This window comes from Notamacropus eugenii, chromosome X (genome assembly GCF_028372415.1).
Source record: "Notamacropus eugenii isolate mMacEug1 chromosome X, mMacEug1.pri_v2, whole genome shotgun sequence".
Classification (NCBI taxonomy): domain Eukaryota; kingdom Metazoa; phylum Chordata; class Mammalia; order Diprotodontia; family Macropodidae; genus Notamacropus; species Notamacropus eugenii.
In genome coordinates, this window is record NC_092879.1 from 56,800,567 (window position 1) to 56,828,368 (window position 27,802).

Below are 27,802 nucleotides of genomic sequence, written 5' to 3' on the forward strand. Positions count from 1 at the left end.
ATGATGATCGTTTTATTCATCAGGAATGGGGTGGGGCTTCAATTCACCAAGTATATATTAAGCATCTACTATGTGTGAGGCATTGAGGATACATACAGACAAAAACCAAACAGTTTCTGCCTTCAAGGAACTTATGATCTATTTGGTAGAAGCATGATGTATATATACAAACAAGGAAATACAAGAGAAATTAAAAGTAATTGGGGCAGGGGGAGAAGAGTACTCACAATTAGGGGGACCATAAGAGGTCCAGGGGGTGGTACCACCTGGTTTGAGCCTTGAATGGAGATAGGGATTCCAAGAGAGAGCTGAGAAGGAAGGCAGAGCATTCAAGGCATAGGGGGATAGCCACACAGAGGCAAGAAGGCCAGTCTGGCCAGAATGCACTGTGCTTGGGGGAATAGTTGTGATAATATCTATATAGCACTTTAAGATTTGCAAAGTGCTATACATTTATTATCTCATTTGATCCTCACAACTCTGTGAGGTTAAATACTATTTATCCCTATTTTCCAAATGAGGAAGTGGAGGTTCTGAGAGGTTAAGAAACTTACCCAGTGATACATAGCAAATAAAGGAAGCATTTATTAAATGCCTACTATGTGTCAGGCACTGTGCTAAGCACTTTACAAATATCTCATTTGATCCTCACAATAACCCTGGGAGGTAAATGCTGGCATGATTCCCATTTTGCAGATGAGGAAACTGAGGCAGGCAGAGGTAAAGTGACTTAAATAGGGTCACACACCTAGTAAGTGTCTGAGGTCAGATTTACTCGGATCTTTCTATCTTCAGGACTGATGCTCTACCTACTGTACTACCTGGCTGTCTCATATTCTCCTCATTTTACTGAAGAAACTGAGACAGATTTGCCCAGGGTCACTCATGTGACTAGTAAGTGTCTGAGCCAGGATTTGGACACTGACCCATCACACCACTCAACTTCATGACATCTGCAAATTGAATAAGCTTGTCATTTATGCCTTTGTCCAACATAAAAATTTCAAATGGTACATACAGGGGCACGTACCAATTCCTGGGGTATTCAAATCAATACTAATCTGTCAAGTTGATTTAGAACCATTTATGACTACTCTTAATCCAGTCAACCAGTTCCAAGTCCATTTAATTGTCCTCATGTCTAGCCCTTGTCTCTCCAACTTTTCTATATCATTCAATGAATATAATATTGGACTTGAAGCCAGAGAACCCGGGTTCAAATTCTCACTCTACCATTTTGACCTTGGGCAAGTTATTTTCCCTCCTTGAGCCCCAGTTTCCTCATCTGTAAAATGAAGAGGTCAAATTAAATTACCACTAAATCTATGCTCTTATGATACTATGAAATTATCTGCTCAAATTTAGGTGAACTATATCTGGAGCATCACCCTGGCCTAGGAGTTTGTTAACCATCAAAAAAGGAAATAAGGTTCGATTGTCATGATCTATTCTTGATGAAACCATACCAGTTCATTGTATTTATTCACTGCTTACTTTTCTACATAGTCAGTCACTATCAGTTTCACGATCTGTTCTCATTTTTCCAGGAATAAACTTCAAGCCCACAGGCATGTAAAGTTTGCACTCCATTCTCTTCCCTTTATTGAAAACTGAATGATGTTTGTCCTCCAGTCCAGCAGCATCTCCTCCATCCACCATGATCTTTCTGACATCACTTAAGTAGTTCGCCATCACATCTGCAGGTTCTTTCATTATCCAGTATCCATGTGGACCAAGAGACTTGAATTCATCAAAGGCAGAACTAGGGGTTTTCTTATTATCTCTACTTATTTTGAGTACTGCCTCCCTGTTTGCCCTTTTATTTTGTTACTGCCCGTTCAAAGAACCTTCTCCTTGGCAGAGAAAACAAGCAAAATGAGACTTGACAACATCGCCTGTTCTCTGTTATATCATCCACCTAAGAGGTGGGCCTTTAATTTTTTTTTATCCTTCTCTTTCTCTGAATGGTAGACAAGGGATAGGAACTGGACCACTGATTCATCGATGTAGGTAAGTAACTCCCAGGTGAGGAAATTCCCCTTACCAATGTGGGTTGGCACTTTCTCTGCAATTTATAGTCATAGAATTGCCCAGAGCACTGAGAGGTTAAATGTTCAGCATTTAGCGCAGTGTCTGGCACACAACAAATATTTATCGAATTGACCCACTGACTTGAATATAGATCTTCCTGGCTCAGAGGCTAGCTGTCCCCTATACCATGGCCCACTGTTGTCAATGGCATTCGTCACTAGGTCATTCTGAGTTTTAGCACTCAACACTATTTTATAGAATGATTTTATATTCATCCGTCCTTCTTTCAGTCTCCCATTTAAAGGTGGCCAAACCCTGTACTTGTGCGGTTGAATTTTTCTCCTGGTGTCTCCTCTGGAAGCTTGTTCCACAGTTATCCCCCCTCCCCTTCCCTAGGGAAAAAATGGATAGGATTTGAAGTGTAGAAATAGGAAGAGGGAATTAAGATGAATGATCCCAATTTTCTTGATAAAGTCAAGGTCCTCTGAGGAGAGGGAGGAGTAAGTTACGTTCTTGAAGCAGAGTAGGTTTCATTGGAAGTAGAGGTGATGGTAGATACATTTCTGTTGATACCCAAGAGGGAATCTGGATACTTTAAAGGTTGATGGCACCAATTCTTTACCTGATACCATTTCCAAACTTACTGCTTTACTTTTTCTTGATATATAGGCATTGTATCCTAAGTGTCATTTTCACACTTACCACCCATGCTTGTTTTGAGTTATATAAAAAGGGAAGGAAAAAAGAGGAAAGGCAGAATGGAAATGGATTTTCCTGAGGTAACTGGTCAAGAAGGAAAAGGGGAATTCAAGAAGTGTTCCATTCATTCAACAGTAACAGCTATTCAGTGGTGACCTATCTCTATGTGCTGAACCTGAAGGAGCTTTCAGACTAGCAAGAGTGATAATATGTACACAAATTTAAAAGGCAAAATGTGAATAGCACACATCACAATAGCTAACATTTATGTAGCATGTACATGCTACGCACTGTTCTGGGTGCTTGACAATCATCTCATTTGATCCTTACAACAATCCTGCAAGTTGGTGCTATTATTATTATCCTCCCTACTTTACAGATGTGGAAACTGAGGCAAACAGCAGTTAAGTGACTTGCCCATGGTCACACGGCTAGTGTCTGAAGCTGGATTTGAACTCAGGTCTTCCTGACTCCAGGAAGGAGTCTCTTTGAGGGAGGAATCACTACTGGCTTGTTAGGGGAAGACTAAATGAAAGCTCCATAGAAGAGGATTTTTTTGAGCTGAGTAAAGCGTCAACAAGTGATGTAGAGTAATCCAAGGGTCAGAGTGAACAAAGATGCAGAAATAGGAGACTGTAGAACATGTTGGGATAATGATGAGTAGTCCAGTTTTACTACCATGTAGAGTATATGGAAATAAATTTCAGATAAATTCAGTAGGGGAGCAGGGGAAGGGGAAGGAAGCACATGCCACTTGGTAGCTTCCTAATTTAGCTAATGATTCTTGCTAACAAGGTACTCACAGGGGTGGGAACCTTTGGCCTGGAGGCCACATGTGGCCCTCTAGGTCCTCAAGTGAGGCCCTTTCATTGAATCTGTTCTGTGTAGCTTGGATTCAAAGGGCTGCACTTGAGGACCCAGAGAGCCACATGTGGCCTCCAGGCCAAAGGTTCCCCACCCTGGACTAGTCCCTTTAGCAATTTCTATGCTGCTAAAGAACTGCAAGTGCTATCAGCCCCTTATCAGTGCTGGTTCAAAGCCCTGACTGCTTTGATCTGTGATGTATGGGAGTGGGGAGCATGGGTGCTGTGTTGTGGGAGGGTTGGGTAGTACACGGAGGGTAGAAGCAGATAAAGGTGAAAAGTTAGACTGAAGTCAGATTGTGGATAACTTCACTGAACAATGTATGTACCTATTATGTACAAGGCACTGGGGGAGATATAAAGATAAAATCAGACACAATCCCTGCTTGCAGCACAATCTCATCAGTCTAATAAGATGTACCTCCAAAGCGCTGCATGGAGTACATGATATGATGTTCACTAGAGGTAGAATTAATGATGCCAGGTGCAGTTAGGAGGAATGGAGGTTGGGGAAGCAGGGCACACAGCATGTACTGCATCCCTAGGGGCAAAGGAGGTAGATGATAGGGACACAGCCAGTAGGTGGCGCTTAGTGGTCCAGGGGAGCTTAGGGGTGGGGAAGAGAAGGCAGTGTGCAAGAAACCAACAAATTTATGAGTTAAGTGTCCGAAATGTAGGAGTTTGATAGTGCAACTTCTCAATTGTTCAATGCTCTCCTGTAAATTCACAAAGCAATATGGTCAAAGCTAACTTTGTGAATTAGAAGAATTATCAGGAATACAAAAGGGAGTGAATTAAGCTCTGCCAGAGGTACAGGACATACAATATGGCGGCAAAGTCAAAGTCACCAGTGAGAAAAGAGACAGTCAGGCTTTTTTTTTTTTTTTTGAAGAAAATACAAAGTTTTATGCATGTGTTCACATTTTATGAGATTTTCATTCTAATGTTTACAAAGGCCAACATTTCACAGAAAACTTTCCATCACTCCCGAAACAGTAATCATGAAATACATCACTTGTACAAGTCAGGCAGACAGAACCATCTGATGGCCATGAGGGAGACACTGGTCCTCCCATCCCTTGTCCATGTTGCCAAACAGAGACACTCAGAAGAGGGCGGGAGAGCATAATAGGGATAAATGACAAGCTCCACATCACATCATAAATGGCAGAGTGAACTTTATATGGAAATAAAGGGACACTGTCAACAAAGTTCATTTGCTAGACTGTCAACAAAGTTCATTAGTTAATTGACCTTTATTTAGAATCAATTTCAAACAGATCACTATGTGTGATCATTTAAAAACACCTCCCCCTATTTTTTTGGTCCAGACCCATGATTTCATTGGTATAGGGCACTCCATATGCTGAATGCAGGTCAGCAACTCATCTAGAATAGAACCCCAGAGCAGCCTGGGACTTTGAGAGGTTAGGTGACTTGTCTGTGGTCACACGGCTAGTATACGTTAGAGAAAGATCTTGAACTCAGGTTTTCCTAACTCTAAGATGTAGCCTCTAGCCATTAACACCAAGCTGCCGTTTAAACAATGAAAGATGACTTCATGGGTCTTATCTCCTAGCTCTTACATCCTCATAGTGAACACTGCAGAAATATGTTGATGTCTCTCTCCAGCTCCCTCCCCCCAATTCAATGATTAAAATTTTAAAATTAGGTTTAATCATCTATAAGAATTGAAAGGTTATATCTTAGCAATCAATTCAGGGTCTGAAAATTATGGCTGAAAGTGTCCCTTTAAGGCAAAAAAGACAGCAAAGTGAAAGTGGATAAATATTCTGTAAGATAAAACACTCTAGTCATTACTGTACAGGCAAAAACATCTTAAATAATATGGTTCATATACAAATAAAATGAATACATTGAATACTGTAGACCTAATTATATGTTCTCTTTTAAACGGCACACTATGGATTAATATTTTACAATATACACATCTATTTGAGGTGGGGAAAACTAGTGATGCTCCACGGGTAAAAATAATACAAGTAATAAATTCATTATTGGCTACCATGATTATTACAAGTTAAAATAAAGAACACGAGATACTGTAACCAGACTCCTGTAGGCCACACCATGTCCTTGTTCGAGCTGAAAAAAGAGGGTCTAGTTCTCCCCTCCAGCCAAGCTACACAACATTGCTAATCTTTGTTTACCTTCAAAACACATAATTTCTCTTTAAAATTCAGTGTTATTTTCTTAAAAAACAAAACAACACAAATGCTGTATTTTAGACAAAAGCATTCTGAACCATCATTCAAAAATGAAAGCTTATGGCAGGCAATTTTGTATATTAGAGACAAGCCACCAGTTACTACCAAACATTTAAAAAATTTTAATCATAAAAAAATACTATAATTCATCACACAGACTTTTTACAGAGTTATAAATAATAAATAGCATGATAGTAGATTATAATCAATGGATTATCTAGCTTGATTAATATTTTTCCTATTATGAAATTCCTTATTTTGCTACCTTGGACTACTGAAATGCTCCTTATGATTCAAATTTGACTCATAAAAGTAGAATACAGAGCTAATATTCATTTATCAGGCCTGCAAACCTTTTTTCTCCCTAGAAATTAAACTTTGGAGACATGCCTTTTTTCAAGGCAGCAAGAAAGTTATTTAAACCTATCTTCTTCTCTAATGACAACACAAAAACTGTGATGCAAAGGGACTGAATCATTGGTACCAATTGCCATAGGGGAAAGCAAACAAATCTAGAAGTTGAAAAGGTGCACCAGACCCCATAGCAGATTATTACACATGGCACCCCTTTTGCTTTCCCCTTCCCCTATGGTTTACATTCTCTAATAGTAGAACAATGTCCCCTAAGGCACAAAAATCCCTATGGCCTCAATGCCACAGGAGACATTGGTGGCCCCATGTGCACTCTCCTGCACAGTAGTTTTTTAGGTCAGTAACACTGGCTAGTCACTTCTGGATGCAGTAGACATCGTTGATCAAGGATGGAATTTCTTCTCCTTGACAACAAATAACTAGAAATATTAATAATATATTATACATTCCTCAGGGCTACAAGTATTGGGAAAAAAATGTTAGCTACTGCTATTCTTGGGTTATAGGGATCTGGAATATTCTTACTAACTAATTCAGGCATACTACCAAGTCCATTAACATTTCAAACATTAAAACCACTCCTCATCCTTCCATACAATCTTAACTACAAAGGAGCAACATTGGCAGCTACAGAGACCACTAAGTATTTCCTGGTCTGGCCACAAGCAAGCAGCTCAAAGAGGAGAAAGGAGAAATCATATATTTAAATCTGATGAGAAAAATAATTTAAATATAACCAAATGCAAGTCTTTTCCATTTGTAAAATGAAGAGCAACTATTTCTTTAATGGGAGGAATAAGGAATGGAGGTCTCTCTCAAACAAGAGACTTTCTGATCAGTTTTATAACTGTCATTTACTTTTGTTGGGAAAAGGGGCCATACTAGAAAATAGTTTCTATCAGTACTCAAACTACAGGACCGTAAGCAGATAGCCTTTTAGGCATCAAAAGTAAAATATAGCAACAGCAACCCAAAGTTAATTTTAATAATCAGAACAGTCACTTAACGCAAAAGAAAATCTGCAAAAGCTAGAAGGTTAATATATCTATGAATTAAACCTCTGAGAACAGAGATGTTAAGGGATAATGTTACATTAATTTTTGTTATCCTAATTAATATCTTATCCTCATTAAGGATCAAAGTCCCTTTCCCTGCCTGCCAGAGTCTTTTGTCTAGAAAACAGCACGGTCAGAACACTGAACGAGAAATGTTTAAGTCACTTGGGTGAAAGGTCATCCATCAAGATGAACGAAGAGCATGAATTGGAACACGTTACTGGAGAGTCTGTGGCATTGCTGACTTTAGCCAGTGAGTCTGAGGATGAGCCAATGCTGCTACTACTGCCATCCAGAATATCTGAAGACAGACTGAGGACAAAGCAGAGACAGTCATGAGCAGGTGTGCCTCTCAGGTGAGTACGATACACAACAGCTGCATGGCTTCAAGAAATCACAAATCAGGAGAACATTTGCAAATTGTGCAGAGTTACATTTTAAAAGATTTGAAAACCCCACAAAGGTCCTGCAAACTCAAAGGCAGACTTTGATCCTTTTATTCCATTTCTGGTTTCCAAGGAGTCCCAGAATTTCTACATATGCCACCAGTGCCTTGGACGGTACCCAGCTTGTGTGTGGCTTCACCTCCAATATCACTGAGACCTAAGGCCAATTGGGGAAATTCCCCCTCATCTTTAGCTCAAGATACTCCTGCCTCTGCATCTCCTCCCATCTATCCCATCGGTCTTAGGGAAAGAGGTGTCCTTCAGTCTCTACATATCCATCCACTTGTCTCAGCTTCTTCCTTCCCCTTGGCTCCTTTTCTGCCCTCAAACATATACAGCTTGTGTGCTCTTGCTTGCTCTCTCTCCCTCTCTTTCTGTCTGTCTGTCTGTCACACACTCACTCACACACACACGCACCTTTGAGAAGTTTGGCAGTTAAAGGAAAAAGAGGAAAAGAAGTAAGGTTAATCTTACTAGAGATCTAGCTGGAGACAGTAGTAAGGCTAAAAGTGGTCCATACCTGCCACCATTTTCCCTCTCCTTAATTATTCATAGTCTGCTCCAACTGCCCTAATAAAGGTCATCAATGTGGTTATCTGGCTAAGTTGCCTTCTCAACCTCTCGGTGGCAAGATCCTGCTGACTACCTCCTTTCCTTGTTGGATAGTCTTTCTCTCTTGGCTTCTGGGTCACCATCCTTTCCTGGCTCTCCTCCCATCCTCTTTAGTGCCCCTTTTCTATTTTGTTCCTAGTTGCTTTTCATCCTCCTGACCCCTCTTCTCTTGATATTGGTACTTTCAGTTTCTCTGTTCTCAAAGCTTTGGCTTTGAGATCAACCCTATGAGGACTCACAAATCTGTAGCTCCCAGTTTTACCTCAAATTCACCATAGCCAAAAACAAAAAGTCCCAAGTCTACATTAAAAAGGAAGGCTTTTCTTCTCAGTCTTCCCAATTATGTCAACAGCACCCTTCTCCCAAGGTCAAATCAATTAGTTTGGACTCCTCACTTTATTTTGTCTCCTACATAAAAGCAGTCCCACTGACCCTTCCTACCTCATGTTTCTCCTTCCACAAAGTTCCCACTGTAACTCCCCCTAACTCTACTCCTTCATCACCTCAGGCCTAGGTTTCTGCACTTGCCTAACTGGCCTCTACACTGCCAAGCTGATTCATCCCGTATAATTCCAGATTCTTCTATTAATCGGTTACTTAATGCCCCATTTTCATTGTATCATTCTCTTACTCCAAAATTGCCAGGGACTCCTTAGGGGCCTAGAGAGTAAAATCCAAATCCCTTATCCTAGTATCATAGACCTCTCTAATATGGCCTGATCTTCAGCCATGTATGGCATACACTATTCATTCTAGTCAAGATGGTCTCCATCTGTCTTTCTTCATCTTGGTATAATGTCCTCACCCCCACAACAATCTAGCCCAACATACACCTCCAACTTTCTCAAATATGATCCCCTAAACAAAGCCTATTCTGTAACCAAACTGACTCCTCAGTGATCCCTAACCACATGAGATCCTGTCTCAATAACTGCTTGTGTCATGTGCCCTGCCTCACCAAGTTCTGTTTCTCAAAGGCCTCTCCTCAAGCCTTTGCCCCTCACTCCAGCCTCTTCCTACTTTGTACCACTTGTTACACAGTCATTTGGAAACAGCTTATTTTCCATCTTTAGGCTGTAAAATCAAGATAAAAAAATGCCCTAGCTTGGAATGTGGGGTCATTCAGACAGCAATGAGGGAGGGTGGTATAGCTTTGTTTCTTAAGTATAAAAAAGGAATTCCTAAGCCAGTCAGGTATTTCACCTGAGAACAAACTATTTTCACACATTGGCCTATCAAATATATATAAACAGAGATTTCCAGTACTTAGGCTATTTTTGGCATGCTAATTGGCCAGCCATCATTCTCATGGCCTGAGTAACAGCATACATTTATGTCTATGGTGTTTCTAAGGTTTACAAAGTATTTCACAAACATCTCCTTTGATATTCACTAAACCCTGGTAAGGGAGAGCCCAAGTAATATTACCCCCAATTTTTAAAATGAGGAAATTAAGGCTTAGAAACTTTTAAGTAACTTATCCAGGACCACCCAGCTATTAACGAGCGCAGGCAGTCTCTTAGTGAGTGAGCTTAGGGTTCCTTCTAGTCTCTCCTGCTACCTACCCAAAGCCAGCTATCCTAAGTAATAACATGGCAGCTTAAAAAAAAAAAAGTCAACAATTCAGTCTATTTCAAGTGAACCTTACCCCTCAGTTTGCAGATCAAACTGAAGATGAAGGCCTTATTCATGTTAACACAGCAGTGTAGACTAGATGTGAAAGACATAGCAAATTTGAGATCAGAATCCAGATCACCAGATCTGTTCCAATCCCCTTTCCCCTCCTCCAATTAGTCCAGATTAGCGTTAGGTTTTACTAAATTTGCTTTAAAAATGATGCGTGTACATTAAGAGCTTGCATCTCTGTTATCAGTCATACAATGTCACTGCCCTTCTCCCAGGAGGAAGCCCAAGTTGACTGAGGCTCTCTCCAAATGCCAGGGAGATTTCTCCTCCCTGTTTCCACCCCATAAACAGTCTTGGGGAAAATGTCAAAATCCAATAGATTCCCATAGCACAAGAGTTTCTGTGACTTTTTTTTTAACCATCCCTTGAAATATTTCTTCTCCTCCTTCATATCTTTTTTTTTCCTCCTTTTTTTTGTCTTTCCTTTCTGGGCCCACTCATTTTATACCTCTACCACATATGGACACAAGCAAGAATTGCTTATTTGACCCTACTAGCGGCAGGCTATTACTGCTCCCCAAATCTTTCATGCAAACTAAATAGTTTCTATTTTGAAACCTGATTTTCAATCTTGAAGAGGCATCATGGTGTCATGGAGAGAGAAGTGACCTCTGAGCCAGAAAAACCAAAGTTCAAATGTCATGTCTGATCAATACTGGCTGACATAAACTCTTGGCAAAAGTCACTTAACATTAGTGCTCTAAGACCAGAAGTTGGTGAGAAGGTGCCAACCTGTGTTGGTACAGGGAGTTTCTTCACCCTAACATTACCTATACCAATGAAATCATAGGTTAGTCAGTCATCAAGCATTTATTAAGCACCTACTATGTGCTGGGCATTGTGCTAAGCCCTGGGTGTACAAAGAAAGACAAAAGACACTCTGTTCTCAAGAAGCTCACAGTCTAATGGGAGAGGTAATGTGCAAGCAACTATATGTACAAACTAGATATGTAAAGGATAAATTCAAGATAATCAGTAAAGGGAAGGCCCAAGAGTTAAGGATGATCAGGAAAGGCTTCTTGTAGAAAGTGGGATTTTAGCTGGGAAGGAAGCCTGGGAAGTCAGGAGGTGGAGATGAGGGCAGCTTGTGAGAATGGCTGAATTTGGGAGATGAAGAAGAGCAAGAAGGCCAGTGTCCACTGCACTGTGGATATGTGGAGAGGAAGAAAGTCCAAGAAGACTGGAAAGGTGGCTCTGGGGCGGAAGAGGGAACCTGGTAACGAATGGCTCTAAAAGCCAAACAGAAGAGCTGATCCTGATTTGAGTCACTGCAGTTTGAGGAATAAGAGTAACATGATCAGACCTTCTGCTTTAGAAAAGCCAATCTGACAGCTTAATAGGGGAAGGACTGGAGTGGTGAGAGACTTGAGGCAGGAAGACCAACCAGTGGGGTATTGCTATAGACGAGGCCATGAGCATTGTGCCAGGGTGGTAGCACTGTCAGAGGAGAGAAGAGGGAACATGCAAGAGATGTTACAAAGGTAAAATAGACGGGTCTTGACAACTGATTGAATATGGTGGGTAAGAAAGTAAGGCATTCAGGATGACACCTAGATTATGAGCCTGGGTAAATAGGAAGACTGTGGTATCCTCAACAATAATAAGAAAATTAGGGGGAGAGGGGTGGGCATGAGGGGAATAGAGAGTGAGCACCTATATTTATACTCTAATTTTATCATTTAAAAGTAAAACTAAAAAAAAACCCAAAAAACCCTACCCACCTCGTAACATAGAATTTTTTAAAACTGCTATCTGAAATTGAAATATTCAAAAGAAAGTGATTTTTGCCCACAACTAAGAACACATCTTAATTACAAGAGATTGAAATGTGTTCAAATCATAACAATGCAAGCTAACTTCATTCAAATTATAAAATATCTTGCAAATAGGCTCTTACTGGATTTCTATATATGTATATAAAAAGCAGGGGTCCAAAAGGCTCTGAACCTGGAAAAAAAACAAAACCTAGTCTTTCCTTAGGGAGAAAGCCAAAACAAACTAAGGGAGCTAACAGACTCTAAAAAATTAAAAAAAAAAAACAAAGCCAAAAAGTACTTCTCTAATCCAGTATTCACACAGTACTACTACTGTATATATCCGGGTTTCTAAAGTCTACTGCCTTCGAATCCATCATTACTAAAAGTGCTTTTAAGTGGAGGAAATAGGAAAAATTGAGCTGGTTCAAAGACTTTTTTCAACATGTAAGATAACTGGTGAAATGAATGGACTGGAATAAGAATATAGTCAACACAGTTATTTGCACTACCAGAGAAAAGCAGATGTGCAAATAGAAACTACCCTTTCTTCCCCATGGAAATCCAAAAATTGCTTTTATTTAACTAGGATGCAGCATTTTTTGCCTCTGCTAAAAATCAGCTTGCATTCCTAGAGCATATATTAGCTGAGTAGCAGGAGAAAGCAGTCCCTGCTACGTGGCAGGGAGCAAGTAGGCTCACATTAAAAACTGCTACCTACCTGGATAATCTAAATAGAAATAGGTAGAAGTTAACTGTAGATTTGTACCAGGTTACAAGTACCATTTGTGACACTCATTTCCTCAAACAAATCTAAGACTCATTCAAAACATTAACTATCATTCCTGCAGGGAAATCTTTTCTTCTAGCATGGTTTATTACTAACTCAAAAGAAGCTCACAAAATAGAGCTTTCCAGAAAGTTAGAGGAATCCAAACTTGACCGGCCTTTTTTATGTAGTTTCCATAATTACTTCCTTAATATTAAATCGAACAAACTAGACCTCTGATCCTCAATTGTGGAAGAATTGCGGCAGATGGTTTACCAGTTGCCCCTCTTGAGATTACAACTTGTTTGTAACTGCAATCTGTAAATTGAGAATCTAAGAAATCCTTCATCAGATGTTTTCACTAAGCCAAAATGTAGATTGTACAAAAACTTTTTCTGTTGTAGGATCATAGATTTCCAACTAGAAGGGAGCTCAGAGGTCATCTAATTCAACCCCCTCAGAATTTCACCAAGGGAAAAACTGAGGCCAAGAGAGAGAGAGAAAGACCTTCCCCCTAAGGTCACATAGGCAGCACGTGTCAGAGCTGGGCTTCAAAGACGGGCTCTGATCCCACATACAGGATTCTTCTTATTATACCATGCTCCTAGTCCACCTAGAAGAGGAAACTGAGACCCAGGAAGGTTCAGTGATTTGTCAGAGGCCACACTGGTAGAAAGTAAACCGTAAAAGTGGGCTTGGAACCCAAGCCCTCTCTGCTCACTGCACACTCTCCCCCCTCACCTCAGGCCCCAAGAATCATGAGCACCTAGCACGTGTCTTTTGCACATAGGTGTTCAATAAAGATTGGTTTAGGAATCACATTACCCATTTTGGTAATCATATAAAAGCAGCTCTACCAAAATGATTTTCAATTCCTAATTCCGTTTTAACATGTCTCAAACTGCCAAATAAGGAGAGAAAAAGTTAAGTATAGTCATATTAATTATAAAAAGGAAAGATGGACAACATAAATGAAAACTGTAGATTAGGATGAAAAAGTCGGTTATCTAATACTTGTAATATTAACCCTTTGACTGGGGCTGCAAGCAACCAAATTATCTGATTTGAGTTTCCCCTTCTCCTCCTGTCCTGGCCCCTCTCGGATGGAGGTGCTAATGAGCAACAGCCACATGAATACCTTGGCTGAGCCTCAGAGACAGGAGAGGAAAGGTAAAGCGTTTGGGTAATTCACAAACTGGCTAATCAGTAAGCCTCATGTAAAAGCTGATTAATTTATTCCAGCCTCCAGATGCCGAATACATATAACCAGGCAATCACAGAACCTCAGAATAGCAGGGAGGTCCCCTCCCCCCTCAATTATGCCTGAAAAAAACCCCAAGGGCGAAAAGTAAATGAAATCAAAATACCTGAACCAGATAGCAACAAAATGAAGGCTTGGAGGTGACTCATACTTTATGCCACTCCAGCGGAGGCAGTAAGCTGTGCCTCTGTCAGACTTCAGCAGATGTGTAACCTGGGACTATGCTGCTGACATGATTCACTTTCTAGCAGATTTGAGGCACAGCTATTCAGGGTTTCTTCCATGGGGCTTAATTACTGAAACACTCAAAGGCCTTTGTTCTAGAGGTACTTACTCTGTAGACACACTGAGGACAATCCTCTAAGGAAAGCTCTAGTTCAACTCCTGGGACTTGGGGCTTCACACTGGAAAGGATTTCCACATAGATGAGGAAAGTAGGACCCAGAGAAAAGGAACTTCTCCAAGGAGATAGAGCAAAGGAAAGACAGAGGGATTCAAACCCAGGGCCTCTGACTCCAAATTCAAGGGTCTTTCTACTATACAAGCAGCCTCCCAGTTTTACAGATGCAGATGCCCAAAACACAAAAACAGCCTGACTCCAAGTTCCCTTCAGAAGAAATCAGTACCCAGTATGTGGCAGTTGCTGTGAACTATCAGAATGCATAGGACAGTTAAGTCAGAGCTTCAAAATAATAAAAATCCAGGCCATACAGAGTTTCACTGATAACACTTTCAATTGCTCTCAGAAGGGGGTTGGAAGATATCATATGTGCTCACTTGGACAATATGCTGCCAATTTACACCTGGAAGCAGCCAAGCTGCTAAAATCTGTACCAGCTGAAGTCTCCAAATGAAACTTCAGGGGAGCCTCACCTAGGATTTGTGACAGTACATTTGACCCCAAGAAAAAGGAAGGGCTGAGGTTCGGTAGCATCAGTATACTGATTATTCAAGCCTAATGTTTGTACTTCTTAAACAACTCTCAGAAAATCTCTCTAGGAAGACAGCCATTCACTCCAAATGGCCTTTCAGGGCCTCTGATCCAAATGGGATTTAAACAAATGTAGTCAAGGCTATCAAAGTTGCTACCAACCTCATAACAAAATGGTGAGCTTGCACATACACACACCCCACCCTCAGGCAGCACTCCAAATAGAATACTTGCATAGGAGTGTCCTGGTAACTTTTGCCTCAGCTATATTTCGGCTGTTATTATTCTAAGTTTTAAAAGGGGGGTGGGGGGGAACAGGGATCTTTCCTCCTGCTTTTCCTCACTTTCTAGTCTCCGCTAATGGCATTTGGCTGCTCCATCAAACTCACATCAGTTGAAGGTATGCTCTCATCTCTGCTGGGGGGTGAGGTATGCCACATTCAGCCAGGGTCCTTCGGGCTCTGTCCCTAGGAATCCTTAACCTAGCTCTAGCTTAATCCTTTCTCTGAGCCTGCATCTTAGCCTGCTCATCCCAGGTCCTGTTTCCCTTAAAGTCAACCAATGCCCCAGTCTTTTCCCTCTGATTCATTTCATTCTTTCCTCTTTTTGAAACACAAAATTTCATTAAAACTCTCTACCTCTGGCATCTTCCCCCTGTATGCCACCTTATATCTCTTACCAGCGTTGCCACATTCTCCCTCTCAGGCTGGCATATACTGCAGGTCCCGCAGGTGTACAAATTGATGTTAAAGAAAGCCACTGTCTAGCCCTTAGAAGTCTCAGCATTTTCCTTAGAACAGTTAAGATGTTCACATTTATAAGTGACCATCTTCAGAAACATTTTCTGGGGAGAGAGGTATTTTTGCCCCAAGCACAAAGCATCAGCAAAGATGTGCCAGTGCAGCTCAGAGAGCTCTTAGGAACAGATCGTTTAGTGTCTGCTCTGAATTTGTTCAATAAGATACAGATTATGCTTAAATCACTCCATAAACTCTTTAGGCACACATTGCATATACATTCAGTACAAACTCATTTTGCAAATGCAAAAAAAAAAAAAACCAAATCTAACACACACACACACACACATACACACACACACACACGCACACTACATTATTCCTGATGTGATGGGTAGGAAAATCTAGAGGACATTATTTTATCATAAAAGAATCTTTAGCATCATTTTGTTGGCTCTGAAAACTTCTCTATACTCTATCATGGATGTATCTGTGCTCCTCAGGGAATGAGGTAGGAAAAGACTTTTTAACAAACACAAAGAGTTGAGATGCAATAAAAGATAAGGTAAAGAGCTAACATTAGCCAAGATGGTGCTGATAATACTCATATTAAGAAAGGAACATATGAAGAGGGTAGGCACAATCTCTGCCTTATTCTTCAAGATACAAATTTAAGAATTTTCACTAACTAGAAAGAAGCTGAGAGACAATTAGTTAGCTATTATGTGCTTACAACAGCACTTGGTACATCATGGCCCCTTAAACATGAACAACAATAAGATGAATATATTCCTATCAAAAACTTGATTTTTTTCATATTTAATCACAAAGATGTTAGGAGCTGGAGACATGTGGTATAAACCTCAATCTTGCATAAAATAGTAAGGCTACAGTGGTTGAACAAATACACATCTAAATATTCAGGCTGTACGACATGGAAAGAAAATGAAAAAATATGGTTTTCCATTGAACTATTTTAAAAACTTATTTCTTCCTCTTCACTTGATTTGTGAAAACCAGAAACACTGAAATGGAGAGGAGCTGTTAATTCTTACAGTTATTCTACCCCTCCCCCCACATCCCCACCCCAGCTAAGTTAATACCAAATAACCCCTTGCCTTAATTTCATCAAGTAGTACGGATTTCCTTGCCTTGAGGCCCCCAAAGCCAGCTGGTCCCTGTTTCTGTTCCCATTTCCAAGAATATAGATGTCTGATCAATGAAATATTGTCACAAAGACTCTAAGAATTCCCTGCAGAGCAGGATAGAGAACCCACAGAAAGATGACTCTAAGATTTATAATCATTTGGTCCCAGCTGTAAATGTCTAAGCAACACAATGAATTTATAGTCAACTAGACCTTGTGGGAGACTCAAGATATGGCAATCCTTAAGCTATAGACCCTGCTGAGAGGTGTCCCTAGACCCCTCCACAAAAAGAAAATGGCAAGTATTTAAAGATGGACTAAAGATAAACTAAATCCAAAAGATTTTTCAGATCTTACGCAACAACATTTTATTTGTACTTGATTGTAACTAAGCTGCCCTTTTGTCCCACTCTTCTGAGAGTAAGCCTCCTGAGAGGATGAGACTACCAGCCTTTCTGGATTCAGATGCCACACTTCTCACTGACATCATATGCACGTATGGTGCTTGCTCCTTCCTGCCATTTCAAAGCCCCCAAACAAAATGAGGGGACATGGGAACAGGGACAGCGTCGCCAACCACATCCTTCCAAGACTACTGGGTTGCTTTGCTAGTGCCCCCCCAAAAAGCCTGCACCTCAGTGACAGAAGCCAGGGTGATTCAGGGAAACCTTGTCTTGACAAAACCTGAGAAGCTGCTATCACTGGCACCATAAGCACAATGTAGACTCTACTGTTCAGAGAAGGACGAGGCTCCTGGGAAGAGAGCCGTCTGCACCTATTTGTTTGAGCCTGCTGGAGGGGGCTGAGTGAACTCAGAAGCACACGTTACTCCTTAGGGTTCTGTCTAGGCCAACTATTTTTTTTTTTAAATATTTTCACATAGTTTTTGTAACGTGCTTTTTAACTTTGCAAAATTATTTCCTAACTACAGCCTCATTAATTAGAGCTTAGGCAAGATGACTTCTCTTCAGCCATGTAGCTGCAAACACCCTTCCCTCCTCCTCCTCTTTTTCAAACGAACAACATAAACTGAGTAGACAATTTCAGCAACCCGTTTTCTCCATGATCTTTGGAAGCATCTCTCCCTAATGCCTGGAAAGTCATTCAATACCAAAATTAGCACACAATTATCAAGGACAGACAAGATAGATGAGAAGGAAAAGAGAACAGACAAAAATGTCCAGAGCAGTCCAGGAGAGGCATGTGCCCAAAGCAGGACAGGATTAATTGCTGGAGTTAACAAACTAGGGGAACTTGGGACTTGTTTGCCAACCATAAGCACAGGATAGCTTAAGTGAAAAGTGAATAAGTGACTCACAAATTAGAAATGGCCTGGAAATGCCATTTAAAGGGGTTTGGGAATACATTTCCAAAATAAAGTGCCTTTAGAGGCTTTTTGAAAAGACCTGTTGTTGTAAAACCCAGGATTTTACATAGTTTTGAAAGGGCATAACACAATTCTGTGTAGAATAGGAAAATCCATAACAGATCTCAAAGCCTTGCCTAGCAGATCTCCAAATCAGTCAACACAGCCCTACCCCCACTGCCCACCCCCCCATCCCATCCTCCTGTACATGTGTGTACACACACACACACACACACACACACACACACACACACACACACACACACACTTGCTAGCAGGGAGGAAAGTGTTATTGGCAACAGCAATCTCTGCCCTGCTGGGCTTCTGGGAAATTAAAAGTAACACCTTGTCCTTAATTGGTTGGCAATTCCTGGCCAGGAAGAGAAAGATATATTTTTTTTCATATCCAAACAAAGAAAAAAAAGTTTAAAAAAATTTGGGTTAATATCTCCTAAGGAGCCAGAAAGATTACCTTAAAAAAAAGATTTTTACTACTGGTGGAATAACATAAAAACTGTATATAAATATTTGAGCGACAATATTTAAAGAAATCATGTTACAGAATTTTGGCTTTGCCTGTCATGTCAAATACTTGCCAAAAACGTTTTAAAAAATGAAACACGTAAAATAAGATCATTAGGCACGGCAATCCAGGACAACTCACTATCTTTCTCTCTCATCCCCAGAGTTCCCCTATGTGATTGGTATGCAGGACCAACTCCCTCCCACGTAGCCAAACTTGGAGGGGGGGAGGGTTGAGCTAACGGGAGGTCAGAGCGTAATAAAATTAGAAACATGCATACCAAAGGGAAGTACACAAGACTTTTGAATTATCTTTTATGTCACCCACGCCTGCATGGAAAATTCCCCTCCATCAGCATTAATAACTGAATATCTTTTCAATTGTTCCAAGGTGATTTAACATTATTTTCAACATGATCTATTTTAAGTGGGCCATATCCTAATAGATATATACACATAATTCCTCTCACCCTCCCCTCATTCTACCCCTCCTTTTTTTTTTTTTTTACCATGAACTGAGATCTGCCAAATTCGTAATATCAGGAGAAAGCATAGTAGTAATGCCTTGAAAGAGTCTCTTTGGCTGACTTTCAGTTTCCATTTCACCTAAAACCAGAAAAAAAAAATGAATTGTAAAATATATGTGATTGTTGCTTAATTGGGGTGTTTGGTTTAGTTTAGTTTTTTAAACTAAAGCCTGCACTATTTTTCTGTGCATAGTAATTTTAGAGCTGGTTTCAGCATGTACTCAGAAAAAGAAAATCCTACTGTCAAGGGTTGACAGCCTGGAAAATTTTACACTGATTTTTTTGTAATATGTTATAGATATGTTTGGGGTCCTTAAAAAAAGAGCAGCCCACTGCTTCCATCATGAAGACTGGATCAAGACTAACTACAGCACTGAGAAATATTTGCAAAGAGTTTGAAGCCCACAGTAAGTAACAATTTATGCCAGATCAATGGCAAAGAAACCTCACTGTCCCCATGTCACCACCTGAATACCCAAATACTAGTATACAAGTAGAAGGCAGAGAGGTCAAAAATGGCATGGCTGGTCCAATTTTATACATCTATTTAAAAAACTGCTTAGTATACTACTGAAAATTATCAATAATATAATTTCAAAAGCAGTCAAGCTTTATGGTTATAATAATGGTTATTATTAAATGAAGGTTAATGCAAATTAATATATTATATTATAATATTAGTACATATAAAATACATATATAGTCATTCAGCTGCAACCAAGTCAAAATTTTCTCAAAACTGATCACAAAAAGCCTCTGCTATATAGCACTAATAATAACACTTGCCACCAAAATACAAAATTGAAAACAATTCAGTAATACATTAAGTCTTTTTCAAAATAAATTCACACACATGAAAAGCTTGAGATTAAAAAAAAAAATCTCTCCATTACAAATCAGTATCACCCACGGGTCAGTATATATTTCAGCAAGAAATGTGTAGCTCAGAGCTTGAGATTTCTAAATGTTCCCAGAGTAAAAATAAACAAACCAACAAACAAAAAATTTCACTTTTTCTAATAAATGTCAATTCATGTTCTATTTTTTCTGCAGCTACTCTAAGCCATGGGAACTCATTAAAGTCTGTGTTTTTCTTGTCCTTAACTGATAATAGTTTGTTTTAAAATCTCTTCGTTTTGCAAATGTTCCCTGGTCTTTTAATAGTAGACCACCTAGCTTGTCTGAAGAGCTCCCCCTGCTGTCCTAATTCGGAGTAGCTCTGAAATAAAACATGAATATGGAGCCCAGATTAAACATATTCCATCCTGCAAAGCATAATTTTAATACTCAAGTGAAAACACTCTTTAACAACTTTTAAAAATAATCCTTGAGGATTCTAAAAAGATCCCCAAGAGATATCAAGTACTCATAACCTAAATAAAAGTTTCTGCGAATAACTTAGAAAACAGAAATCAATATGGGTTACTTTTCTGTATTTCTACTTTCTAGGGCTTGCTTCTGTAATTTATAAACTACCATCTCTTCAGCACATAAACGTATAAATTAACAATGAATCAAGTGTGGATACAGATTGATGAGAAAATATCACAAAGATAATTGACAAAATTCAGATTTTATAATCATGTTTGTAAGAAAAATAAACATTTCTTTGAGGAGAAGGAGATTCCATCTTGAAATACTTTGAGAGACAGGAAATATAGTTTCTAGTTCAAAATAAACTAAGTTTTACAATATCACAAACATACCTTTCCTTTTAATAGGACCAAGAACACTGGGCCTAATGCAGTTGATTGGACTTTGACTCCTTCTGCTAAAATATAAAGTTAAAATATTGGCATTAGAAAGACTTGAAGTACTTCCAAGGTACAAGATAAATAGTCTAAAAGCCCACAAAAAGATTCCAATTCTGAAGCTCAGTGCAACCCCAATTTTGGTATCCTAAAATAACAGTCCTGTGCAATGCAAATACCACCTGCACTACTGGCAGGCCATTTTTCCTGAAAAGACAGTACATAATGGGGGAAAAAAGGAAAAAAGCCAGGTTTGAAGTCTGATCTAAAGACTGGCAGCAAGACAAGACAATCTAAGAGAGAAGTCATTACTCAGCTCCATCTTTCTTAAATTATTTAACTTAATTTTCTTAGGGTGGCTACCACAGTCTCTTAACTTTAAGGTTTTCATCCAGCTTCCAGAATGGTGGTACAAATTTCTATTTCCACAATGAAGCTTTGAGACTGTCTAGGATTACTCTTATGAATATGATGTTTTTCAAGAGAGCATGCCACTTTACAGGGTTTCAGATCCAAAGATCATGGAAACCACTCAATTAATCACATAAAAGTAAAAATACTACACAGATAAAAGAAGAATTTTAAAAGAAATGAGATTACTCTTTTACCAGCCCCCCAAAAAATCAATCAATGGAACTTTTGAGCTGGAAGGGACCTTTGAAATAACTTAGTCCAACCCTCTTATTATACAAATGAGGAAACAGAGGAACAGAAAAATTCAGGTCATACTGCCAGTTTCCTGACAGCATAGGGACTCTGAAATGGGACGTCTGAGCTCTGGCTCATTGTTTTTTTCCACTATACTGGGATTCTGTCTACTGGAGTGAAATGGATTTTACTAAACTTTCAAAACCTATAGCAGAATCGTATGATAGTACTGATTTTGGGTAGGGGTTCCTAACCTGGGGTACCTGAACTTAAAAAAAATAGATAGATAGATAGATAAACTATTTCACTGCAATTGGTTATACTTAGAATTTATTTTATGCATTTAAAAATACAATTCTGAGGAATCCATAGGCTTCACTAAACTGCCTGCCCAAGGGATCCAAGACCCAAAAAAGGTGAAAAAGGCCCAGGATGGGGAGAAAAGCTAATTCCTCTATTCTGGCTTACCAAGGGTTTGAAAAATGTACATGAGGGATATGATTTGTCCCGTACACAGCATCAACCTATTCCATAAAATAGTGAGGGTTTTGAGGGAATAAGAAAATTTAAACAAGAAAAGGGACAACTGATTTAAAAAAAAAAAGTAACCTATTAAAAATTCCTTGTTATAAGCTAAATTATTTCATTAAAATTCCTAAAATTAAAATTAAAAAAGAAAATTATATCTTCATTCTCTACATATATCAGTCCTATTTAGCAATATCAAATTTAAAGGTTCCTTGTGAAGCTAAGTTAATGAATGAAATAACATTTATAAAGTAAGTTCACTTACTTTGAAAATCGTCTGGTTGGGCTGGGGATGGGACTTGGAGGTAGCCCATTGCTACTCACAAACATTTGTAAGGATGGTGAAAAACATTGCTAAAGAAAAAAGCGAAGATTAATACAATTCTAGAGCCCCATGGAAAAAAGTATTCTTTTTTAAGCATCTGCAGTGAAGTGCTCAGGATCAGATAGGTGTTAACATAGTTTCTGAGTGTATTTCCAATGAATATTCATTTCCTCTCAAACCATTAGCTGAGAGGAAAGCAGAGGGGTTTTTCCCCCTTTCCTCTTTTAAACAGTTAGTGGCTTGGGAGTGTGTGAGACAGGCATTTGCTGCTGCTTTATGTCTCTTCAGTGATCCTACCTTTCCTATTCCTCTAGTGGGTGACGGTGCTGGAGAAACTGGGATGAAGTCAATTCTCTTAGGAGAAGATGATTTCTCCGACTTGTCAAAGTCATTATCGCTCTGTAAACAAAAATTGTCATCCGCTTATAACAACATAGCACATCACTACTCTAGAAATAAGTCACAAAGTATTCTATTTACTCTCATAACTATCACACCTAGATTTTTAGAACACACGAATGTGCAGATCCACAAAATGCCTCTCGTATTTATTTAAACCCGTTTGTTTGAAAAGAAGATAAGAACTGCTATAATTTTACAAACATAAAGCATATAAAAGTTATAAGGACAAATGAAGAGAGCCAATGAATAATTTAAGTGTTTTTTTTAAAAGCCACCTTTTTAATCAGACTTGCAAAAGAATTACCAGGCTCAAGCTTTCTTCCCAGGAATGGCTTATCTGCATTGCTGTCTGCACTTCCCTGAAACACAAAAAAGACTCGATCAGTACCGAAGGACAGCACACGTTGGCTTAAGTACCCATTGTCAGGAAGCACTCACCTTTCATGGGCAGCTTCTCGGTTCATCAAGTCCACTCCTTCTTCCTAAAAAGACAATGTGGACTCAGAGCTTGAAGGACATACATGAAATTCTCCCTAAGTGGGTTTTTTCCCTACCTAGATTTTTAAGCAACTGACCTTAAAAATTAAAACTGCATGTGGCAAAGCTAGTATTCCAATATTGCCACTTACACATTTTATCTACAAACACTGAGAGACACTTGAGTCTGATCTACCTGTATAACCTGGACTACCTCTAACTAGGGTTATATAATTATATAACTGATAAAATTAGTCAAAAAAATTTCATGGATTCTGATTGAATTCTAGCTCCAAGTCCAAGAGGATAAGCATCCTTATTCTAAACAGAGGAGGTATAAAAAAAACTGTTAAAAAGAGGTAAGAAAATTTTAATTTAGTTTAAATTAAAATTTTAAAAAATTTAAGAAAAGAGTGAGGTGACCTTTTAATGTCAAAAACTTCAAAATGAAAATAAAATCAAAACATCATTTATGAGAAGTTTAGATCTATGGAAGTAAAATTTACCCTTTTGATTTGATGCAGTCTGCTACTAGGAATACGAATAGGAGAAGATGACAGCAACTGGGAAAACAAACAAAAGAAAACATTCACTGTTTTCTGAATTACAACAGTCTGCTTTTGATATTATTGTACAATGTATTCTTATATGAATATATGTATTTTAAAACCCAGACATCTCAGAAATTTAGCTCTCTAAATCACTGAACATTAATGGACATAGAGGTAATACATTCGGTCTCTGGAAAGTACACCAGGTGCTGGACCTCAAAGCACCATCTGTCAATAGACAAGCGTGGACTTTACCACTTTTCCCAAATGTATTCAGACCAGTGTAAATGATGTAAAAAAAAAATTCCAGCCTTGGAAATAGCCACTTCCTAACTGGCCCAGAATAAGTAACTTTTTAAACAGGATAAATAGAAAAGACTGGTCTTATTCATTTTAGTTCCAATATACATTAAAGCTAGGGGGACAAGCTAATAAGTTAGTCTAGTCTGGTGGTTTCTGAATGTAAAAAATCCACGCAATCCTAACAGTCTTTAAATAAATACTTAGATGCTACATCAAGCAGACTCTGCTTATACAGTCTGTATAAAGCCTAAAAATGTGACCTTCAATGTAGTCCCAACTCTGAGGGTAAGCTACAGATTAGTTAACAGATTTGCAGCGATCAAGGAAGTTTCCTCATGGGGAGTGGTCTACCCTAATGAAACAACAGTAAGATCACAACAAAATTTAAACTAGTAAGAAAAGTCAAAATGTTTCACTCAAACATTTATCATATACCTAGTATGGGCAACAAGCAAGACAGTAGAGGATATCCAAAGATGAACAACACAGGGCATCTCTTCTGAAGTTTACAGTCTAATACTGGAGGAAGACGCCTCTTTACCAAACAAATGTTGCTATCTTTTTTATAGCACATTTCACTTTTTTAAAAAATTAAGTTCAATAGAAAGAGTACTAATTTTGAAGCTGAATGACCTGGATTTAAATTCCAGCTGTCAGTTACTACCTGTAGGACCTGGAACAAGTCATTTATCCTCTTTGTACTTTAAAATCAGGGATTGGCCTAGAGGACTAACTTTCCCTTCCAGCTGCAGATCCCATGTCCCCTGTGATCCAAATCAGGTAACATTTCCAAGTAGCCAATCGAATTGGACAAGTATTTATTCAGTGACTCCTTTGTGCAAGGCACCAACCGAAGTGATAGGAATATGAGATCAAAAACAAAAAACAGTCCCTGACCTCGAGTTGACATTTAATGGAAGGCTACAACATGTAAAGAGATGCATATATGATATGCAAAAAGCAGATAACATCAATGTTCAGGTGATAAGAAAAGGTTTCTTATATGAGCTGAACCTCAAAAGAAGCCAGATATTCCAAGAGGTAAGAGGAGAGAAAGAATTCCAGGAATGGGAAATAGCCTCTGCAAAAGTAGAGATAGAAGGTCAGTAGTTCGGTTGGAATATAGATTGCACAAAGGGGAATAATCTGTAATAAATCTGGAGATGTAGTCGAGAGCCTGAGTATGAAGGACTTTATACACCAATGTGAGGAATTTATATTTTCTCCAAATGAAGGTTCTTGAGCAGAAGAGAAGTGTGAGCTTATGCTTTAGCAAGATTATTTTGGCAGTTATGAGCAATGGAGAGGGGAAAGACTTGAGCCAGAGACCAATTAGCTATGCAATCATTCAACATGTATTTATTAAGCAACTAATATCTGCCAGGCATTGCTAGAGATACCAAGAAAAAACAATCAAACTGTTCATGCCCTCAAGGAGCTTATATTCTATCCCCGAAACAATATGACCATATAGAAGCATATACAAATACAGAAATACAAGAAAGGTAGGGGTGGGGGAGGCACTAGCACAGATGGTGGAATCAGTCAAGGGCTTATGTAAAAGGGGATGCCTGGGCTGAACTTTGAATGAAATTAGGGAAGCTAAGAGGGAAAAGCAAGGAAGAAATATATCCCAGATATGGAAGACAGCCAACAAAGCCACAGAAGAAGCAGATAATTGATAAGCATGTCTTGTGTGAAGAATAGTAAGAAGGTAAATCTGGCTACAGCAAAGAATGTATGAAGGAGGGTGATGCGTAATCAAGCTGTAGCCAGGTTGGGAAGGGCCTTAAATACCAAATGAATGACTTTCATTAAACTCTAGAGGTGACAGATAGGAAGCCACTGGAATTGACTGTGTAGGGGAATGGGGCAGTCAGATCTGAGCTTAAGAAAGATGAGTAGCAGCTAGGACCAGGAAGACATATTGAGTGCCTGCCCCTTCAAGATGCTTACATTCCAATGGAGGAGAAAACATATATATAAATAGGTACAGTACAGAATAGGTGGAAAGTAGTCTTAAAGGAGAAAGCATTAGCAATAGAAGGGTCCAGGCTTAAAAGACTTTCTGCACACGGTGGGACTTGAGCTGAATCTTGAAGAAAGCCAGGGAAACTAAGAATCAGAAGGGAAGAGGGACAGCACTCCAAGTATGGGGGACAGCCAGTGCAAAGGTATGGAAATAGGAGGTGATAATAATAATAGCTAGCACTGACATCACACTTTAAGGTTTACAAAGTGCTTCACAAATATTATTTCATTTCATTCTCATAACTCTGGGAAGCAGGTGTTCTTATTGTTCTGTATTCTTAGACTGAGGCAGATGGATTAAGTGGTTGGCCCAGGGTCCCATAGCTAGTAAGTGTCTGGAGGGTCAGATGAACTCAGGTCTTCCTGACACCTAGCTGCTAACAGTGTGAATGCTAATCAGGTGTGAGTGACAGCAAATAGGCAAGTGCAGCTGAATGAGAGCAGGAGTCAAGAAGAAATAACATGTAGGAAGACTGGAAACATCAGAAGAGACTAGGATGTAAAGAGTTTTAAATGCCAGAGGATTTTATATTTAATCCTGGAAATAACGGGGAGTCACTGGAGCTTATTATGTGGCAAGGGGTTGAGGGGAAGGGAGCGATTTTTGAAAAATCACTTTAACAGCTGAGTGGCAGATGGACTGGAGTGGGCAGACTTCAGGAAAGAAGGCCTGTTAAGAAGCCATCGAAATAGTCCAAGTCAGAGGTGATAGGAGTTGCTGATTAACTGGAGAGAAAAAGTATATGAAATGTCTTAGGGGCAGAAAGGACAGGATTTAGCAACTGATTAACTATATAGAGTGAGAATTTAAGGATGCCACTGAGGTTATGAACCTTGGTGACAGAAAGGATTATAGTGCTCTGATCAGTGATAGGAGAGTTCAAAGAGGGACAGGTTGGGGGTGGAAGATAATGAGTTCTGTTCTGGACACACTGAGGCTAACATGCTTCTAGAACATCCATTTTGTTTTATTTTTATTTTTTCCATTTAATAGCATATTATTTTTTCCAATTACATGGAAAGATAGTTTTTAACATTTACTTTTATAAGATTTTGAGTTCCAAATTCCCCCCTCCCCAAGATAGCAGCAATCTGAAATAGGCTATACATGTACAATCATACTAAACATATTTCCACTTTAGTCATATTGTGAAAGAGAATCAGAACAAAAGGGAAAAACCACAAGGAAAAAAAAGAGAGAAAACAGTATGCTTCGATCTGCATTCAGACTACGTAGTTCTTTCTCTTGGATGTGGATAGCATTTTCCATCATGAGTCTTTTAGAATTGTAGGACATCCAATTTGAAATGTCCAGTAGAGAGTTTGTGATGTGAGACTGGAGCTCAAGGGAGACACTGGGGTAGATGTATAGACCTGGAAATCATACAGATGATAATTGAACCATGGGAGCTGATCAAGTCACTAAGAGAAAAAAAGAGGGTTCAGAAAAGGGCCTTAAGGAACACCCACAGATAGTGGGCAAGACATAGCTGAAGACCTAGCAAAGGAGAAAGAGAAGACAGGTAGAAAGAGTAACCAAAGCACAGAGAGGAATGAATACTGGGAAGGAAGTGATCAAGAATGTTAAATACTGCAGAGAGGCTGTGAAAGGTGGGGAATGAGAAAAGGTCATTCACTTTGGCATTTAAAAGATCGTTGGTAATTTTAAATTTAAAAAGAGCAGTTTCAATTGAATAATGAGGCCATATTGGAGAAGGTAAGAGAGATGAAGAAGAACATAATGGGCGCAAACTTCAGGAGAAGATGGGAGGGGATGGGA

The 27,802-nt window shown here is 39.2% G+C and overlaps 1 protein-coding gene and 1 long non-coding RNA gene across 7 annotated transcripts in view; one reads left to right on the top strand and one right to left on the bottom strand.

Moving 5' to 3' along the window:
• LOC140516416 (PABIR family member 2-like) overlaps positions 1-27,802 on the bottom strand; it is a 95,255-nt gene that overhangs the window by 47,359 nt on the left and 20,094 nt on the right. For 5 of the 6 annotated variants that reach the window (XM_072627383.1, XM_072627380.1, XM_072627378.1 and 2 more), the window contains exons 3-9: positions 23,644-23,700; positions 23,099-23,142; positions 22,965-23,019; positions 22,556-22,657; positions 22,199-22,287; positions 20,713-20,777; positions 18,989-19,085 (exon numbers count right to left, since the gene is read on the bottom strand). In XM_072627383.1, the coding sequence (XP_072483484.1) occupies positions 18,989-19,085; positions 20,713-20,777; positions 22,199-22,287; positions 22,556-22,657; positions 22,965-23,019; positions 23,099-23,142; positions 23,644-23,700 (509 nt within the window). Of the gene's footprint in view, positions 1-6,053; positions 7,561-18,988; positions 19,086-20,712; positions 20,778-22,198; positions 22,288-22,555; positions 22,658-22,964; positions 23,020-23,098; positions 23,143-23,643; positions 23,701-27,802 lie in introns of those variants that run through there. The other variant, XM_072627379.1, reaches the window with a different exon arrangement.
• Positions 7,516-27,802, top strand: part of LOC140516418 (uncharacterized) — a 39,566-nt gene continuing 19,279 nt past the window's right edge. Inside the window, exons 1-2 of the long non-coding RNA XR_011971355.1 lie at positions 7,516-7,604; positions 19,305-19,413. This is a non-coding gene — a long non-coding RNA (uncharacterized lncRNA). The remainder of the gene's footprint in view (positions 7,605-19,304; positions 19,414-27,802) is intronic.